The 19,323-nt window shown below is 42.6% G+C and overlaps 2 protein-coding genes and 1 long non-coding RNA gene across 3 annotated transcripts in view; 1 reads left to right on the top strand and 2 right to left on the bottom strand.

Moving 5' to 3' along the window:
- The window catches only part of LOC116673380 (uncharacterized), a 9,603-nt gene extending 5,183 nt beyond the window's left edge, over nucleotides 1-4,420 (top strand). Inside the window, exons 2-3 of the long non-coding RNA XR_004327825.1 lie at nucleotides 4,193-4,197; nucleotides 4,410-4,420. This is a non-coding gene — a long non-coding RNA (uncharacterized LOC116673380). The remainder of the gene's footprint in view (nucleotides 1-4,192; nucleotides 4,198-4,409) is intronic.
- usp44 (ubiquitin specific peptidase 44) overlaps nucleotides 1-6,647 on the bottom strand; it is a 9,338-nt gene extending 2,691 nt beyond the window's left edge. The window contains exons 1-5 of the mRNA XM_032505627.1: nucleotides 6,412-6,647; nucleotides 2,469-4,172; nucleotides 1,193-1,391; nucleotides 494-602; nucleotides 90-340 (exon numbers count right to left, since the gene is read on the bottom strand). Of these exons, the coding sequence (XP_032361518.1) occupies nucleotides 90-340; nucleotides 494-602; nucleotides 1,193-1,391; nucleotides 2,469-4,019 (2,110 nt within the window). The 5' untranslated portion in view covers nucleotides 4,020-4,172; nucleotides 6,412-6,647. The remainder of the gene's footprint in view (nucleotides 1-89; nucleotides 341-493; nucleotides 603-1,192; nucleotides 1,392-2,468; nucleotides 4,173-6,411) is intronic.
- Nucleotides 6,648-13,366: 6,719 nt separating this feature from the next.
- Nucleotides 13,367-19,323, bottom strand: part of ntn4 (netrin 4) — a 24,511-nt gene continuing 18,554 nt past the window's right edge. Inside the window, exons 6-10 of the mRNA XM_032505637.1 lie at nucleotides 16,265-16,478; nucleotides 15,749-15,843; nucleotides 15,226-15,294; nucleotides 14,913-15,086; nucleotides 13,367-14,494 (exon numbers count right to left, since the gene is read on the bottom strand). Coding sequence (XP_032361528.1) covers nucleotides 14,355-14,494; nucleotides 14,913-15,086; nucleotides 15,226-15,294; nucleotides 15,749-15,843; nucleotides 16,265-16,478 — 692 coding nt within the window. The 3' untranslated portion in view covers nucleotides 13,367-14,354. The remainder of the gene's footprint in view (nucleotides 14,495-14,912; nucleotides 15,087-15,225; nucleotides 15,295-15,748; nucleotides 15,844-16,264; nucleotides 16,479-19,323) is intronic.

Genomic DNA, 19,323 nt, shown 5'->3' with positions numbered 1-19,323 from the left:
CCCCAATGTCTTCAGCTGTCCTATCAATAAAGGCCTAAAAATGGTCAAAAAAATCTTAAATCAAAAATCCTGCTGTGCTCTCCACTAACCTCCTTCTGTGTTGTAGCAGTAGGAGGTGTAGTGGCCAGATCCGAAGCCCTTCCCATGATGCATCACCACAGCGGAGAGGTCGTAGAGGAAGTGCTTTGGGCGTGGCGAGCCTGCAGAGCTGGGGCTGCTGGGACTGGAGCAGGACACTACTTTGGGTGAGGGCTCTCGGCAGCAGTAGGGCTCCATGTTGAGAAGCTGGTCAAAGCTGACGTGGACTCCGATCTTCTCCCGGTGGTTCCGCCCGGACCACCTGAGGACCAATCACAAGTTAGAGAGCCGGCCAGCCGCTGAGCTAATAGTCTGCATCACAACAGTCCTCAAAACGATTAATTACAGCTGGGATATCGAGGAAAAATATGATTGAATAAACCATAATTGGCCGATTGGTGTAAGGTCATCCTACCTGAAGCGTTTGAGGTGGAGCCGCAGGACCTGAGGCAGTTTGTGGACCATCAGCTGTTTCTGTGCTTCAGTCAGGAGGACTGGTTTGGAGGAGGTCCGCCGTCGAGCCGCTTCAAACAAGAGCAGAGAGTTCAAACGCAATTCAAGGTGTTGCCTCAGCTTTGCTGCATTCTTGTGACCAACAGCCATGAGAGCTAGGATGGACTCATTCCTAAATGTCACAGAACGTCAATTCTACTCATTTAGATAACTTGCACAGCTGTGTATTCTCATTTAGGGCGAATGTGTAAATATCTATAATGGCAGAAAATTCCAACAATGTTTTTCTCTCTTGTAGCCTTTAGTGTACATAAAATAAAAAAATAAAAAAATAAAAAAAAGTTTTAAAAGAGGGAACGTTGAGTTAAGACAATAGCTTCTCTCTGGCTTCTTATTCAAAAGTCCAGAGTCTAGTTAGGTACGAGCACGTAAAAAGGAATTGGCACACGACAAGTTGACAGGTAACTACAGAACATTATTGCCCCATCTGTCCAGGACCTGTGTAGCATTTTAGCCCTCGGTCCACTCATCTGCATTTTCTGTCTTTAAACTGTATTTGAATAGTACATCATCGGCATATGTAAATGTGTTAATATCAATGACAAGTCTCTAAGTATAAAGATAAAGAGTGTGTGTGTGTGTGTGTTAACATTAAACTCACAGTTACACTGCTCACAGGCGTAGATGTTTCCCTCCAGCGCTTCAGTCTCCGTGAACTTGGCCAGCATTTCCGTCAAATGGCATGATGCCTGAGCGGCATGCTCCCTGCTGTTGCTGTGATACCGCTCGGGGAACTCCAGCGACAGATCCCAGAAAGGCTCCACAGTGTTGGAGCGATGTTCGCAGGCCAGGCACGTCACCTGTATATGAGAGGGAGGGAAATAAAGACATGAGCCGGCGTAGTAGTATAGTATAAATATTATTCTAACCCTAATCAATCTTACTGCCCTCGCCATTCTTTGTGCCCTTTCCCTGTCCCTTTATACCGAATCAAACATATATTACATAAAAGTGGTGAATAGCCACAGGGCAGAGATATACCCAAAAACCCTACACAGCCCTCCATTCAGCAAGAGCAGGTGTCACAGTGTGTGCTCAGCCTCCACAAGTAGACACAAATCTCTTGCCCTCACACTAACTCACTACACACCCTACATTACTCAACACACGGAGCATAGGTGCATCCAATTAAAATTATTAATATGTAAACTATAACAATGGAAGGAAAGCTGTACTGCTCAAGATTATGGTTAGTTAGACTATGAAATGTCACAAAAGAATACCTATGACAACTTCCAAACGATCAAGGTTGTATCTTTAAATGTCTCAAAACCAAAAGGTATTCAGTTTAGTGTACTATGACAGAATGTAGTACGTTCTCACAGTGGAGAATTAGAAACCAGACAATGAATAACATTTTGTCATTATTTTTTTCAATGATTGAAAAAGTTGGTGGCAGATCATTTTTCTGGCTATTGATTTTTTCGCCAAACCGTTTCAGCTCTACTCAGGGTCGTACTAAGATCACTACTGTGTTAACAAGGTACACGTTTGGAAGAAGGTAAAACCATCAGCAACTCAACCTTAAAAACATACTCAAAATGTAAGATGAATATCAGAGACGGAAGCTTAACCTCCATTTAAGTACGTAAAGTGATAAATGAATCCACCCAGCCTAATTTAATCTGAATTATGAATTAGTAATACAGTTCAGTCAGAGTTGATGATGACTGTTGAATTATCAATGGGGTGTGTAGGCAGATCTTAGTGGGTTCATGTGTGTGCAGGCATCATGGGAAGTGAATCAGTTGAAGTTTGTGAACACTGCAGAGTTAAGAATGGTTAGATGTGTGTGTGTGTGTGTGTGTGTGTGTGTGTGTCTGTGTGTCTGTGTGTCTGTGTGTGTGTGTGTGTGTGTGTGTGTGTGTGTGTCGCACCTGGCTTAGGAGCTGGCCATGAAAGATGGTGTTGACCACACTGAGCACCTGTTTGATGAGGCGTTTCTGTGGGACTCCTGCTGTGGTTGTGTGCTTGCCGGTGCTCTCCAGCTCGTGCTGCACCTTGTCTAGCAGCTCACACAGAAACTCCTGAGCATCCTGCTGAGCGTAGCCCCTGAACGCCGGGATCAGCTGCCACACCGAGTGGAGCATGGCAAAAGGCGATACCAGCGCCCACTTGCCAGACCACATAACCTGGAACAAGGTGTGCAGCTCGTGGCAGAGCGAGATGTGCTTTGAGCTGGGCTCTTTGGGTTGTATCAGCTCCATGCTGCGGGCCCGTGAGGCCCCACCACTGAGCCCTGCCCCAGAGCCTGAGCTGGCCTGGAATCCCTTCCTTTGGATCAGGGGGGACTGGGAAGAGGGCTTCCCTGCCAGTTGCCCGTGGACGGCAGATGCTAGTAGTTCCAGTGCTTGGGTCAGATCCAGGCGCAGAAAGCACTCCCTGAAGACATGGAGGTGGCTCAGCACCTGCAGGATGGAGTTCATATAACAGGTGTTGCCTAAATTCCTCAGGCCTGTCACTCCAGGAGTGACTGTGGGACGACGTTTGAAGGGTGAGCCACCTTGTTTGGAACTCTGCTTGCGGCGAACAGGCGTTTGAGCAGAACGTGGGGTTGCTGAGGGTGTTTTGGGCTTAGATTTGGCGGAAAAAGAACAACTCCGGGGTTTGGAAGTTGGTTGGACCTTTTTCGTCCGTCCCCCTTTCTTGGGGGTAGCAGTGGCGGGGCTTTGAGTTCTTGGCCTGCGGGTGCGGGATGGGGGCACAGGTTTTTTTGTCTTGTTGCATGCCCTCCGCGACGGTGTGGCGACTGCAGCATCTGCAACTCTCTGGCTTCTCTTACGTAACCGGCGACTCTTCCTGAGAGGGGCATTCTCCAGCTCCTTCTGTAGCTGCCTCTTTAGAGCCTGCCTCCTCTCCTTCACCTCCCTTTTTTGCTCCTCCTCCTCCTCCCTCTTTCTCTCTTCTTCCTCCCTCTTCTTTCCGCAGTCAGTCAGTGCAAACCATGAGCGAAAGACACGTCCCATAAGCGCCCTGCGGCGGTGCCAGAGCGCAGTAAACATCCTGTCCTCGTCCCTCAGCTGCAGCTCACGGGCACCGGATGGTATGAGGGCGTCGGGGCCAGCACTAGCAGAGCGGAGGGTGCGCCCACTGCGGGTGGTCACCTCATAGTGCTGGCTCTGGATGGCGCTGAGTGTACTACGAAGCAGCTTCAGGTCTCCGGTGGCGTTATCATTCAGGACATAGTCGTCACACAAGTAACAAAAAACGTAAAGTTCATTAACCTCCAAAGCCAACGGGTGGTGCTGCTGCTGGAAGTGCTGCAGAGCATGTTCCTCGATGTAGCGCCCGCACGCCACATGAGCACAGCCCAGGCAGGCCCATATAGACTCGCTGGTGTTGCAGTCCACGCAGTGCCACTTCTGGGGGTTGAGGATGGAGTGGTCTGGGGCCAGCCGCAGCCTCCCCACATGCTTACACCTATCCATTACACACGCCTGCCTGCCGAGCTGGCTGGCTGTGTCAGTCAATTACTGACTGTCTGTGTGTGAGTCTGTGTGTCAGTGTTTCACACTGGCTTCATATCACCATGGTGACCATGGCGAGCTGAGAAATAGGACCCTCCCAGGGCACGGTGGCTTCTAGAGGGGAGAGAGAACAGATGTGGTTAATGCAGATGAATGGATGGAATAAGAAAGCAGATGCAGGGAATCTGTGATTTAAAACAGAGTAAGTTAGATAAGATAGTAAAGTTCTACATAATTATGTTATTGTAATCTTGTCTCACAGGCCAAACATAGTTTTAAAAAGCACATTTGGTGTATTTCCATATCAAAATGACATCCTGTTCTTGTAAACATAACATTGTTATCTCAAAGTCACTACGTCTAACCTCAAGTAACTGTTCTATAGCTACACACAGTAAACCGCGGCAAACTGCCAGATGGAAAGCAGGCTGTCACATTTCCTAACAGAAACATGGGCCAACAGTAAAACCACTGCACTGAGTGTTGTGTGGTGCATCCACGGAGAAACAGAAAGGTGCATTAAATAACATGAGCTCTTCAAGCTGGATGTGAACCCATCAACAAGACAAACATTTGAGTGTTTCCGGAGACAGTGACTATGAAATAAAAAGTCAGCAGACACAGTGATGATAGTCAGGGTGACTTCACAGGAACATATTTTCCTTCATCAAAACCTTCTAATGTGATAAGCAGCTAACAGGCAGTAGCTTCTGACTGTGGGAGAGTTGTCCAAAAACCCTGATTTAACAATGGGCTGTACTTTGGTTTGAAGACAACTAAACTCAACCCAGAACCCTCCAATCAGCCTCCACTCAACGTCTCCTGGCTTCTTTTCACATCCCTGGGGGTTGGTGTACCTCAGCTGAAAAAATGAGGATCCTTGAGTGGGCTGAGCCCTGTCAACCCCCCCTACTGAGGTCAAAGAAGAAAGATTATCGGACAAAAGGGGGACTGAGCTTGCAAAGTGGTGCACCCTTTGTCTGGCTACAGGACTAACTTTACTGGGGAAATGAAACGAGTGAAAGAAAAACAAGGACAGAAAATTGACTGTTAGGAAATGGTGTATTTAACAGAGAGGGAAAGTGATGGAGAGACTGGAACACAGACCAGATGGGAGGACAATGAATAAACACGAGGTTTCTAACTTCAGAAATGTCTTGTTTCTGCTGTGTTGTGCGTGCCTTTATTTTATTTACCACTTTAAAACAGCAAAATAAGAGTGAATCAAAGCGTTCGGGTCAACGTAGGCGTTTGTTTCCAAGTTATATTAGAGTGGGCGTATTTATTTGGTAAATCATCAGATTGTGACGTCATGAGTGTGTGCAGCCGCTGTGATTTAAATAAAACCTCACGTTGTCAGGAGGGATCCAAGACAGACCTTGCTGAGTTGATAACTAACCTTACGTCTTGTTAACATTGCCTAGTCACAGAGTATGAAGTCATTTCAGTTTGATTCTTCAGGTGGTATCATCATAAGCAATTTAAAAAAAAGCAGAATACCTGTCACTGTGATCAGTAACTTCGCTGTGCACATCCGAAGCTCGCTGATTATCCACATTGTAAATTACAGTCATCTCCACTGAGCTTTAGGGATACAGTAACTGACTTGTTATGTAGATAGTGACACGTGCGGTTTAGCAAACACTGCGACGACTCTCGGAAGAGTGGTTTATCTACGAGAGTTTACAATGTCCCCGAAGTTTTAGCTATCTGGTAACGTTAGTTAGCGCGCTTTGCCTGGTTTGTCCTTGTGACTGCGTGGTCTTAAGTGGCTGAATACCCCGCAGCCTAATGTTAACACGGGTTAAACAAGTCTTAACAAAACACTATGAGCTTGTCTAGCCTTTACAAAAACTGTACGACATAATAAGAGAACGAGACGCGTGTTGAGGACAGTCGAAACAACCCAACTTTAAGGTAACGCTATCTCTCTCCAGTTAAGGTTAGCGTGTACTTGATACAGCTATGAGGAGTTGCGATTACAAAATACTGAAATTATACACAAAGACAATGTACACCACTGCAAAACCCTTACAGGACAATTGTCTGAAATATGTTGACATACAAGTACACGCAAACAAGGGGTAAGTAGGTCAGCTCTGTTGTTTTTAACTTATTTATTAAAGGGATTAGTGAGCCCTAGCTGCCCTGCTAACATTAGCCTAGCATGCTAGTTAGCATTAGCCTGCCATAATCCTACAAGTTCATCCGTTAGCCGGAGGTCAGCTCCCAGCGGCAGCCTCCGCTTTAAAACGAACCTGCGGGATGTGTTAAAACAACACCAAACGTACCATCGGCTACACTGTTACACATTTATTATGAATCACTGTGTGTGGAAAAGAAAACAGCATACCTAGCCTCTCCTTCATGGCAGCAACTCCTCTGTTTCTAAAATGATCGCCATCTTGTCAGTCCCTTTCGCGTGGTGCTGCCTCGAGTGCGTCCTCTATACGTGACGTTGTTGTTGTTTTTTGTTGTTGTTGTTTTTTGTTGTTGTTTAATGTATTATTTCATGGAAGCCAATTTCTGCCAATGTGATGTAGAAAAGGTCCCGTAGTCATTAAAATGAGAAACTTTCTCAGAATAATGACTTAGTTTCTCAGCATAATGACAGTGTATCAAATAAGGATAATAATAGTCTCAAAATAACAACTTATAGCCTAACAGGTGAAGATGTTCGCTCACCTTCTATAAAAAACAATTTCTTTGTGTTTTAAGTTTCGTTGTATTGTCATTTTACAGATTCTACTTCCGTTTATAAGTTTAGTGTTAGACTGTTTAATATTGGTTTTTATTGTCGTTTACTTCCTTTTTTATAGTATTCCTGTCCGTGGTTGCGTTGTGGTGTTTTTGTGAGCCTAGATGTAGTAGCCTACTTCTTAGTTGTTGTTGTTGTTTGTGTGTTGTGTCACACTGGCACTTTTCATACAAATAAGCAACAAGCCACAGACAAAATCAATGCTTTGCAATGCAATGTGATACCGTTAGGGGGAACTGCTGCACCATTTACAGTCAGGTAGGCCGGTTGCCCCAACGACTTCGTTTTCTCAAATACAATTAAAGGCAATTTTATTTAAAAGTGAAAGCCCAAAGTAAAAGTAGCAATATATAAATAAAAACTATTATCATATGTTGTTTGTAAAATCTTTATTCTACAAAGTAACTCCAGCTGTCAAATAAATGTATTGGAGTAAAAGACGTGTCTTTAAAAAGTAGAGTAGATGTATGAAGTAGCAAAAAATGAAAATACTCATATTAAAATCATAAAATTCAGTGGTAAAGGGGAAAGTACCTTTTATACTTTAAGTATATTTTGTTGATTGTGTACTTTAACTGCAGGACCTTTACTTATAATAGACTGTTTTTAGAGGTGTACTGTTAGTTTTACTTAAGTAAAAGGTCTGAATGCCATTCATTTTAACCCTAAAAAAAGGCCCTTCTTTCATGGATCACCAGTGTGTGTTTTTGTATTCTTGGCTCTAAAGCCCTGCAGTTGTACCTTTAGGAGGTATTTTAATGTCTTGTGTGCTGGTGTGGGATGCAGGTGTAGCACTTCATGCTGGTTAATGGGGGCTGGTGGCACTCACTATGTAGATCCTATCAGTCTATGCCCGAGTTTTTATAAGACAACAACACTGTAATGTCTGCTGTGCGGGTTTACTGTAAGTCTCCACTCCAACAACATCAACCATAACAGGGGAAAATATAATTACTGTGTGTGATTAATTGGGAATATTGTGTGAGTATACAGTAGAAGAAAGCTTCAGTGAAAGATAGTTTAGTAAGTGTTATTATTATAACACATTGTGAATTCCTGTGTAAATATTGTAGTTTCACATTAAACATCTTGACGTGAGAATAAAGGGAGAACTTGGTTTTCATTCAGGAAATTGCGCCTGAAGGAGGACTTTTAATCTCAACACACGCAACATGACTGCATGTGAAGAATCCTTCTCATGTACTGATTAGTGGGGAACTGATCCATACAAGCCTTCTTAAACCCCCACTCAACAGGGAGAGTGTGGTAATAGGTGTGTGCTTGTGTGTGTGTGTGTGTGGCTGGGTGTGTGTGTGTTTGTGCATGCGTGCGTGTGTGTGTGTGTCAATGGACAACAGGGTTGTGTGTGAGAGAGATTAAGGGGCATTTGTGAGTGACTTAGAGAAAGAGGTATGTGTTGATGTGCCATGCGATGCCTGCGGATCACCTCTAATGTTTTTCTCCCTTTGTGTCCCCGGGCCTTCACCGCCGTCATGTCAAGACATGCTAACTCTCCCTCCCTCCCTGTCCTCTTTTCATCAGCACTTTCTCATAAACACACATTTTTCTGTTACAATACTTCTGAGGACCTCACGTTAGTTTGCCAACTTCTATCTTTAAAGCTGCATTACACTATTACACTATTAACCCATAGAGATTTATCACTCAATGTTGCAGCTCGACCTTGCTTTGGTTCTTCTTATAGCTTATTGTTTTGGTTTTACACCATGTTTACACTACGTTTCAATGTCAGTTTTTCTCATGGGCCCTTGTTTTCAGCAAACAAGCTGATAAAACCTGGAGTACACTACCCGTCAAGCACCAAACAGTGAATAGATAAAGTTTGCTAGAAACAAAAGCGCTGGATATTCTTTCCCAGGAGTTGGTGGAGAATGAAACATGGATACAATGCCAGGGAATACATGAGTCAGATGGCCAGAAATATGACTAATAAGGGATAACAAAGTTGTACTATGTGTGTGACTAGGTGTTATTCACTGGCATGTTAGTTGTCAACTGAAGTTTTCCCAATCCATACTAGTCAAAAATCAGCTAACGTAGCTTTAAAGTAGAAATCCGAAGTAAATATAACCTTTTTTTTCTTTTTTACAGTTTGAGAACTATGCTTTCTTGCTTTCTGGAGTTCTGACATTATTACAATTGAGTCTGAGACTCCAGGAAGTCACTAATTAGGCATAAAAAAACCCATAAAACCACAACTAGTCATTTGTACATTTTGGTTTATATAAGGATTAAACAAATTACATTTATTGTGATAATTAGTGAGCTTCAGAGATGCAAGTGGCTGGATTTTGTTACCTTTGGATGGGGCCAGGCTAGCGGTTTCAAGTCATTGTGCTACAAGCTACGCTAAACGGCTGCTAGAAGTTGCTCCATATTAACCATGTAAAAATGTGAGTGATGTTGATTTTCTCATCTTGGCAAGAAAAAAAAAAAGCACATTTTCAAAAATATGGCTGATGTCGGGTAGCTCTTTCTACTGGTTTTCAAGGTTGTTTAGCAAGCATGACTCAATCTTACAGAATCTTAGGCATAATTGTAAATACATCCTCATCAGTATATATCTAAACCATAAATTAAGTTCTTTTGCAAAAGGGTTCATCACCTGGACTTCATAAGAATGGAAATTCACAAACACACACAGAGAAACATGTAGCTTTGTAATCTGTTTTTATTGGACGGTGGTTAGATAATGTCAGTGAAAGGAAGCCATTCCGGTGGTTTCATGGTGGTGTTAACGCAGCTGGATACGGTGTTGGTTTTGTGGCGGTTGAAAACACAGGTGCCAGTGAAGCCAGGGGGAAATGCTTTACTTTGCCTGTAAACAAAAACATCTCCTGTAATTTCTGCTCTCAGATTTGGAGCCTGCCTGGTATGGTTGGTGAGGCCGAATGTTAACGTTGGATACTTGACAGCCTCTGATGTTTAATCTGTTTTTTAAAGAGTGTTCCGACATGTCACGAGGGCCTGTTTTTCCTCCCAAACTGTCTGTCTGCTGTCACGTTGATGTGTGGGTTTGTTCATAATGACTCAATGACATCAGGACCTTGTTTTCATGGCTGTATAATAATCAGCAGTAGCGTCTCAATCACTCTGCTATGTCAACATCGCCCTCCCTGTTCTAGCTTGCTCTGATGATCTTCAGGTAGAGAAACATTCCTGGTGTGTGTGTGTGTGTGTGTGTGTGTGTGTGTGTGTGTGTGTGTGTGTGTGTGTGTGTGTGTGTGTGTGTGTGTGTGTGTGTGTGTGTGTGTGTGTGTGTGTGTGTGTGTGTGTGTGTGTGTGTGTGTGTGTGTATGTGTGTATGTGTGTATGTGTGTGTGTGTGTGTGTGTGTGTGCGTGCGCAATTAAGTAAAAACCAAAGAGCGTGAATAGTTTCTGAGGACAGAGTTGGATATTTTCATGTGAAGGAGTTTCAGTCCGGTTTCCTATATGCCATAATATCCTCATTTCCTCTGTAAGTGAATCAAAGCTGATGGGATAATACTGACCACATGATTTACTTATCCAGCACACACTTCCTCTCATCATACTCCTGAGAATAAATCCCCTCTTTCCATATTTTCTCCTTTCATTTCCCTCCCTCTGCCTTCCTCAGGGCCTGTGGGTGCTGGTAGCTCTGTGACACCCATAGCAGGCCAGTTTCTGGGCGTCTGTCTCAGGGTGATGGGTGCTACCGAAGAGGGGCATTGTTACTCCCTGCGAGAGGAGGGGAAGGTGGGGGGGTTATTGTCCCCGAGCCTGCGGGAGCTGCCATGCACTCCGCGGCCAATAGGAACACAAGAATGCTGACAGGACAAAGGCCATAACTCCATTCTATAGCAACACAAGCGGGGTATTGTGTTCATACAGGCACACACACTCGTATACACACACACACACACACACATGCATCTATTCGCCATTACTACAATAACACATACACATATGCTACACTGAAGCAAACTATGCATCTGTGCAAGCATGCCAAACACTCATTCATCAACTAGTTTCCCACACCACGCAACCTCCCACAGGACATCTCCATCACAGGCTGAGAATGGCCAGTGTGGGGACAATGAGTGGGGGCGAGCGAGCATGAGAGACAGTGAGAGAGAGAGACGGGGGTCCATGGTTCAGCTGCAGCAGTTTATGTGTTTGTGGCTCCCTGTTGCGTCTACGCTTCAAGGCCAGTTCCCACTACATAAAGCACCTCCTTCCTCCAACTAACCTGAAAGGCTGTTAGTGGATGAAGAACTATGGTACTTTACTTCAGTAAAAGTACCTAAGTAAGCGTCCCTCATTCAACATGCTACATGAGTAAAAATATTATTAGAAAAATGTGTGTAAGCGGCATTTTACTGTTGTAGATGGTCGAGCTGGAGCTAGTTTTAATAAAACAGTAACCTAGGGGTCAGTCCCCTCCAAAAGGTCATTAGACAAATCTGAAATGCCATGAGAGGATTCATAGGTGAAAAAAATGTGACAGAAATCTTTTTCTAATTTTAGTGAAAGAAAAATGTGACCTCTTTGGACCGCAGAGTGGACATCTCTGTTTGGTGGAACGGATAAGAACTCAGAAAGTGGGCCTCCATCCAACTTATTTTATACATATTTTGAATTTGTGGAAAAGAAGGTGAAAAGGTTGGGGTATTGAAAACAAGTAAATGTGACAAAGTACATGATTAAAACCTGTGACTTAGAAGTCCAGCTGAAAACATCAGATCAGTGTGGACCGATGAAGAGACTGGAACGTTCCTCAAAATAATACATACGGTATAACAAACTGCACCCTCTTCTTCTGCAATGGTTTAATGGCACTGGACAAAAGAATTAGTGCCACCAACTGTTTTACTGTGATGCTTTCTAACTCCAAATACAGTATTCATCCACTGTAATGGCTGAAAACACGCATTGATGGCTACAGACATCTAAAATTTGACAAGAGGCTCCAACTAGACATTTTTTCTAAGGGGCCACTAGCCAAAAAGGTTGGGAGCGACTGGATTGATTTTAATAATATACTGTACTTTAGAAGCTTGTAATACGCGTTTTAAATAAAAAAAATCTGTGTCTGTAAAGTAAGCAATATGCTAAAGGTAGTGGAGAAGAAGTATAAAGTAGCATAAAAGGGAAATACTCAAGTACATGTACTTAAAGTACAATGCTTGTGTAAATGTACTTTACTTAGTTACTTTGCACCACTGGCATTGAGGCATTCCTTCCAGTCACATTCCTCTTCCCATATGCACTCGTTCACCCCTTATGCCGTCTGGAAACAGCTTGGCAGAAAGGAGGAGGAGCCGTGACCCCTCTGCCCTCAGTCTGCGAATGGGCAGTGGATGAGGAAACGTGGGTACAAGAGGCTACCCGGGCCACAGCTGTGAAAAAAACATCCACTCCTGCTCACCCCTCGTTGAGGAGAGACAGGTGAGCGACCTTTGACCCGGCCTGCTGCGGAGCGCTGTTTGACGCGCCAGGAATGTGTCCACACCTCTCGGCCAACCACGCCACGGCGATTGGGCGAGGAGGCGGTGGAAAACACGCAGGCTGCCTAAACCCAAACAGAGCGTGTGTGCTCGCCTCGGCCTCTCTGTTATGGTCTACATTCTGTGGCACTGTGTGAATGTAGGGGAGAGTGTTTTGGGAGCGAGAGCGATGGATGACTTAATCTGAAGGGACAGTGTGTGTGTATGTGTGTGATAAGGATATTTTTGTCCAATTTATGGGAAGTATTTCAAGGCCTGGGCAGTTATATCAACCTGTTGAGAGTTAGAGTTCTGCTCGGCAACAAGGTTTCAATGACAAAGTGAGATTGCTGTAAACTATTAAAAGATAAGTTTGGTTTATTACAACTCGGGTCTATTTTTTGTAGTTTAGTCTATTGTTTCTTTTGTTTTGCTTTTTATGTCGTACTCGCTAAGTTATTTGCTGACTAATGGGAACGTACCGACATTGCTAAGGCGAAGAATAACGAGCAATCCAACAAAACAGACAAACCTTTTTGGGAGAGAAAATGAAGATAAAATTACTTTTTTAAATTACACATATCCAGCAAAGTTTTGAAGACTCCTGATGGGCCACTTCGACCTGCAAGGGCTAGTCAAGAACTTATGTTTGCATTAATATTAATAATGGATATATGCAATATTTTGGAGAAAGGTTCCTACAAATCTTTTCATTTTTACATTTGAATGTTTTGCTTTGTTTAAATCACAATTTATCAAAACTACATGATTGTAAAAGAATAAAGAAACAGGGCAAACAGGTTGCAGCTGCATTTTTTTCTTTGCGCTGTACGAAGTTTCATTAATTTTCAGATGATAGTTGTGTGATACGTGTGTGCACTTTTACGGTACAGGTTGACCTAATTCACCATATTTGTGAACTAAGACAGTTCCTCGTGTTTTTTTAGACTGGCTAAACTGTTCACAACCTGTGTGATCGTCTAAACACGCGTTTGGACTTTTGTAAAGCGACATTGCCGTGTTTGCAGATCTCGGCAATTACTTTAGCAGTTAATTCATAATCATAACCGATAGAAATAACGACCAAAGTTGTAATTATCCTTTAATATTACGACATACAAAAAACAATTAAACAGAGGGAGAAAGATGAACATAATATTTATATAGATATATACAAATAATACTGTACAAGAGCACAAAGGAAGGAATAACAAGGATTTTCTGAATTGAGTGTAAAATGAGATGACTCAATATACATGACGCTGTATCATAAACATTGGAACGGCTGTTTTTGAAAGTGCACTCACAAACCTAGGGAAAAGCTTCAGAGCTGGACTGAATCTGGACTGTGCTCGCAATATACCTCTGCATTCAAACACCCTCTCTCTCTCTGTCTCACATGCACACACACATTTGCAAAACAGGCAAATACATTCACGTTCGGGGTAAAACCCATGCACTCTGATTACAACACAGGCCCACCTGGACTGGCTAAGATTTAACCACCTGTAGTGGCTTGTATGGCTTGTTAAGCGTCACTCTGGGTGCTTTGCACATTATGTCAGCACACACATAAACTCCTGCCTGTGTGAAGGAGTGTCCACTGTAATAGGAAATGGACATCCACAGTCCATGTCAGGGGGGCTCATTAAGTGTGTATGTTAAATCCTCTCTTTGTTTGTCCATATTCCCTCAGTCCATCTTAGGCTAAAGTGCTGCAGAGAGGAAGAGATTCAGTTTTTAATGTATGTCAATGCATCTAGAGGGAGTCACTCTGGCCAAAGCGCTGAATTCCTCCATTACTTGAGCTGCAGCAGCAAAAGAAATCCTACATAGGAATGTGCGAGACATGATATGTCTTTATAAATTTATATCCTGTGTTCTTTTTAGCTGGTGCAGTTCGCCACAAGCTCTCATTGGACGACAGCAGGGATATAAAGGGGGTTTCAATCATCTCAGTTCAGCCCCTAAAAACCTGCTCAATTCAATATTCCACACCTGGAGGACAAGAAAATTCACGGCATTATTGTCTTTGTGTCCATCTGTCCTCCAGTGTTTTAGCGGCCCGTCTACCAGTTGCAGTCTTTCTTGAGCAGCGTGAGGACTTTGCGCCCCAAGCTGGCTTTCCAAGGTTTGACGAAGCTCTTCATGTTGACCAGGAGGCGGCCCTGCTTATGGTCCGAGTGGCCCGCCACAAGGTACTCCACCCCTGAGAAATGACGCCAAAGGTCAGGGACACTTAATCCACGTCAATCAACTTTCAAGCTATACTGACTAATTCTTAAAACAGCTTACATTAATCGCAATGTTACTGGCCTACATGGCCTTGATGCAAAAGCTTCAGAGTATACTTCTTTTTCTGATCAGCTGGGATGTGATTGTTAAAAAATGGTATAGTTTGATACAGTTTGGTACATTGTCAATAAGGGGTTTTGATATTCTATATTTTTGCTGTTGTCCACAAATCCCATGTAAAGATCGTTATTTATTTTTGTGATTATTCTGGGTTTGAGTGGGTTATTTATGTGTCATTAATGGAAAGTTTTCTAAACTTTCGGTATCAGTATTTAAAACAACTGATTTCTGACATGTACTGGGGGAGACAATCATAGGAGTGTTAGTCTGACCTGGGTTGAGGATTGGGCAGGTGCAGCCCCGTGCAGTCCAGGACTCAGGGTAAAGAGTGACCCGACCCCGCTGTATTTTCACCTTGGCGTTCTGACTGAGCACCTTCTGAACTTTGACCTCCACCTCGGCGTGGGAGCCCTTATCGTGAGCTGACAGCACTTTCACCTTCAGGACTAAGAGTCAGATACAGAAGACAATTAATAATAACTCTGAATGCTGCAATATTGAGAAAGAAATTAGAAAGATGACAAAGATCAGACATCGGGGACAAAGAAATGCAAAGAAAATTAAAAACACTAAGAAAGTTCTTACCGTAGGCATAATTCATGGTGCAGAACAGTTTACTGTTGGTCAGGGCTTGCTCTTTGCACTCACACTTCTCTACAAGGGACAGACATGGGTACAGATTAGTGTGTGTGTGTGTGTGTGTGTGTGTGTGTGTGTGTGTGTGTGTGGTAAATTAATACTGTGCATGGGTGTCTTAGAATGCAAGCACAGTGTGTGTGTGTGCCCAGTAAGGAATGTGCCTATGAAAGCTGCAGTTACATGTGTGGGGGGGGGGGGGGGGGGGGTTTAAAAGAAGGGACATTTGGAAACTCCACACACACACACACACACCACACACACACACACACACCACACCACACACACACTCTCTCCTTTTAAGGCCCTATGAAGACTTTCATTACTTACTATTAATGCTCAGTCACTGGACCGTGGAGGAGGATAACATAAAACACACACACCACACACACACACAACACCACACACACACACCACACACACAACACACACACACACACACACACACACACACACACACTCTGTATCTCACCTGAGTAGTGAAGGGCAGAGAAGAGTTCGTCTGTTCTGAAGATCCTCACCGGCTCACTAGAGTTTCTCTCTAAGTTGTACAGGTCCAGATCAGAGCTGCACAAACACATTACAGTATCAGAACACACAGATAGGAATGGGAATCTATATTTTACAAATGTTAAATGGACCTTATTTCTTTGCTTATTGAGGTGTTCTGCAGAGCAGAATATCTCAATAACTGCAGGCGGGGATACCATGACATTTAGCATTGATATTGATGGTCCCCAGAAATTGTTTCTTGATAATTTTCGGAGGCTGGATACTTTCTCCTTTGTTCATAAAATACAAATAATTACTGATGACTAATGCCCAAATGTCTGTGAAATTTGCCCTGGATAACCACGATCCTCAGAGGATGAATCCTGTGACTCTTAAACCAACATCAGGCCAAAGTAACACTCATCATCAGCATATACTCTGAGTCTAGGTATCTGTTAGGTATCTGGAGAGAATATGGTTTTGTTTCTTTACTCACCCAAACACACAGTCTCCAGTAAACGGATCACACTCTCCTGCACAATCACATGGACGGCAGCCGTACTCGTGGAAGCCCCAGTATCCCACCATGCACCTGTCACAGTTGGCTCCACCTACTCCAGGTTTGCAGATGCAGTTACCGTTGGAAGGGTCGCAAAGTAAGCCGTCAGCCAAGTGGAAGGGCATGGAGCCCAAGGGGTGACAGTTGCATGCTGGGAGAGAGAAAAAAGTATTTTAGATATGATGGTGTTACATGTTGCATTTTGACATCAATAAATCGTTTGCATACATTTCCGAGATGATGATTTCTTTACATCAAATGGAGGCCGTTCGGTTGAGGAAGACCCAGCAACACTCTTTTTTTTGTGACAGGAAGCCCCAAGATTTACAGATGTGGGCTTCAGTTTATTTTTTAAACACAATATTCCTGGCTGATTTTCCTTTGTAGATAGCTGAGAGTAGAGGGTCATACAGAAAACAAATAGGGAGACAGGAGAAGGACAAAGGTCTCACCGATCTGAATCAAACTAGGGACAGTGTTGTTAAATTTTGTGTGTCTTAACTGCTGTCTCCCCACAACACCTTCAAAGCTGTGGTTTCAATTTTAAGATACAACAGCGTCAACACTGGTGTCCAAAACATGGTGTTTTTTTTTAACTATTGTGACTTCTCCTCTTTTTAATTTGTCCAGTACTTTATGATACTTTATGTCCATATACCTGCAAAACTAATGACATTCCCATCAACCTAACCATTAGCATATGTTGACAGACATGGGGCATATTCTCCTGGAAAAAATCTGATTTGTTTCTTTATCACACCGAAGATAAAAAGTAAGTAGCTACTGTATATCAGTAATGTTAAAGAGTGTAAATCACTCACATGTTTTTTGGAAATAACTGTGTTTTGGGAAATAGTTTGTAATGTGCTACAAGACGTACTAGGGTACAAGATCCCTATGAGTTGTTTGGTAGTTTATCTCTGAAGAAAGTGTAATGGGAAGCTACATATATTTGGTTATATTTGGTTTGTCAGTGTTTTGTCATTATTTTTGCAGACATTTGGTTATAAAGCAAAAATATTTAATAAATGTAAACTTCAGTTTTGATGAAAAAGGCAGTAGGATTTATCCTCTGGGCATCATTATTGTCTGATCTAAATTCCATGGCAATCCATCTAAAAGTTGTCGAGATATTTCAGTCTGGAGCAAAGTATGCTGGAATGGCAAAAAAAATATTCTTAAAAAAAAAGTAAAACAATAATCTAAATACATGATGAAATGTAATAAATAAAGATTCAAAATACATCTAAGAAAATGAAAGAAGTCACATTGAAAAGCATAGAGTCTAAAGGTCTTTTAAGCTGACAGTTTGTTGACCTGCAATTTACAATTTCATATCAGGACTTAGTATTTCATCATTCATCAGTTGTTCTATTTGTCTGTCTGCTATTGTTGCAGAAGCTTGTACAATACAAAGGCCTTTCTCTCTTTCTTATCACACACACACACACACACACACACACACACACACACACACACACACACACACACACACCACACACACACACAAACACACACACCCACCACAACCACACACACACACACACACACACACACACACACACACACACACACACACACACACACACACACACACACACACACACACAAAACATCCAGCTTTCTTCCTCCCTCATGTCCCCTTTAATTGTGTGCTGATAGGGTGTTCTTTAAACAACCTCCAAAAACAATATACTGAACTTGCACCCCAAAAAAACCACCAAACAACACACACACACACACACACACACACACACACACACACACACACCACACACACCACACACACACACACACACACACCACACACACACACACACACACACACACACACACACACACACACACACACACACTTCCACTGACAGTCTACTGTTATCAACACTGAGACCCGAAGCCTTTTGCAGGAGGAGGTATCAGGCCTCTCCCATAAATCTGTCCCTATCTTGGGGGAGGATGAGGGGGGGAGACGTGGTGAAGGAGAGGTGGAAGACGAGGAGGGAGAAACAAAGAGGGGGTGTTGTAGCTTGACTGGCAGTAAATGATTCCAGCTAATTACCGTACACCCAGAGGCATGTCTCTCTGCACTCTCTCAATGTTTGACTATAAATTATAGAAAACATAGTACTATGGACGAATTTCTTGATAAACAGCAACGCTTTCAAGGCTATTTTAATGGCTCACAAATTGATTCATAACTAAATTATTAAAATATACTATGACTCTGCAAATGTAGTAGTGTAATCATTGTAAAACATCTTAATTTCCCTTGCGATATTAATAAAAGTATAGATTATTATTATTATTATTGAAAACAAAATAAAGCCTATTGACACTCCTGGATCCTGGTCCAAAATTGATGATTAAACATAAATGTGACTCTTTAGAGCAACAATGACATTACATTTGAATAGTTTAAGTATTTTTTTATGTGTTTTCCTGTTAAGGTTGTTGAACAACACCTATTTTACAAAACGTACAATATTTTGTATTAAATGTATGTGATTTATGTCTGTGTTTTTATGTGTTTTATGTTATATTTTTCCTCTGAATTCCTTAATGAAAGGGATCAGAAATATCAGGTTTCCAACATTTGAACAGACTGTTTATCAATTTATCGGGGACAACATAACCCTTATTAGACCAAACTGTACAATACCATTAAAATAATCATGAAATCACATTTATAGATTTTACGTGCAAACAAGCACACACAAGACATACAAATACCAGACACTATTACAAGACAAGATTTTTGTAGGTGTGTATCAGGCTCTTATCTACACTATTGTTTAGTTAGCAGCCTCTGTGTGTTAATAATTAATGTAACCCAGATTACAGCACCACCTCACCACCTCTTCCATGTAAAGCCACAACACAATGTGACGATGTGTTTGGTAAATGTGTGTGTTTATATATATCTGTGTGAGAATTAAGCATTTGAAGGAGGTCACTACACAAGGACATGTGTGTGTGTGTGTGTGTGTGTGTGTGTG

The sequence above is a fragment of the Etheostoma spectabile genome, chromosome 23 (assembly GCF_008692095.1).
Source record: "Etheostoma spectabile isolate EspeVRDwgs_2016 chromosome 23, UIUC_Espe_1.0, whole genome shotgun sequence".
In the NCBI taxonomy this organism is placed as follows: Eukaryota; Metazoa; Chordata; class Actinopteri; order Perciformes; family Percidae; genus Etheostoma; species Etheostoma spectabile.
This window is presented reverse-complemented; position numbering and strand designations above follow the sequence as displayed.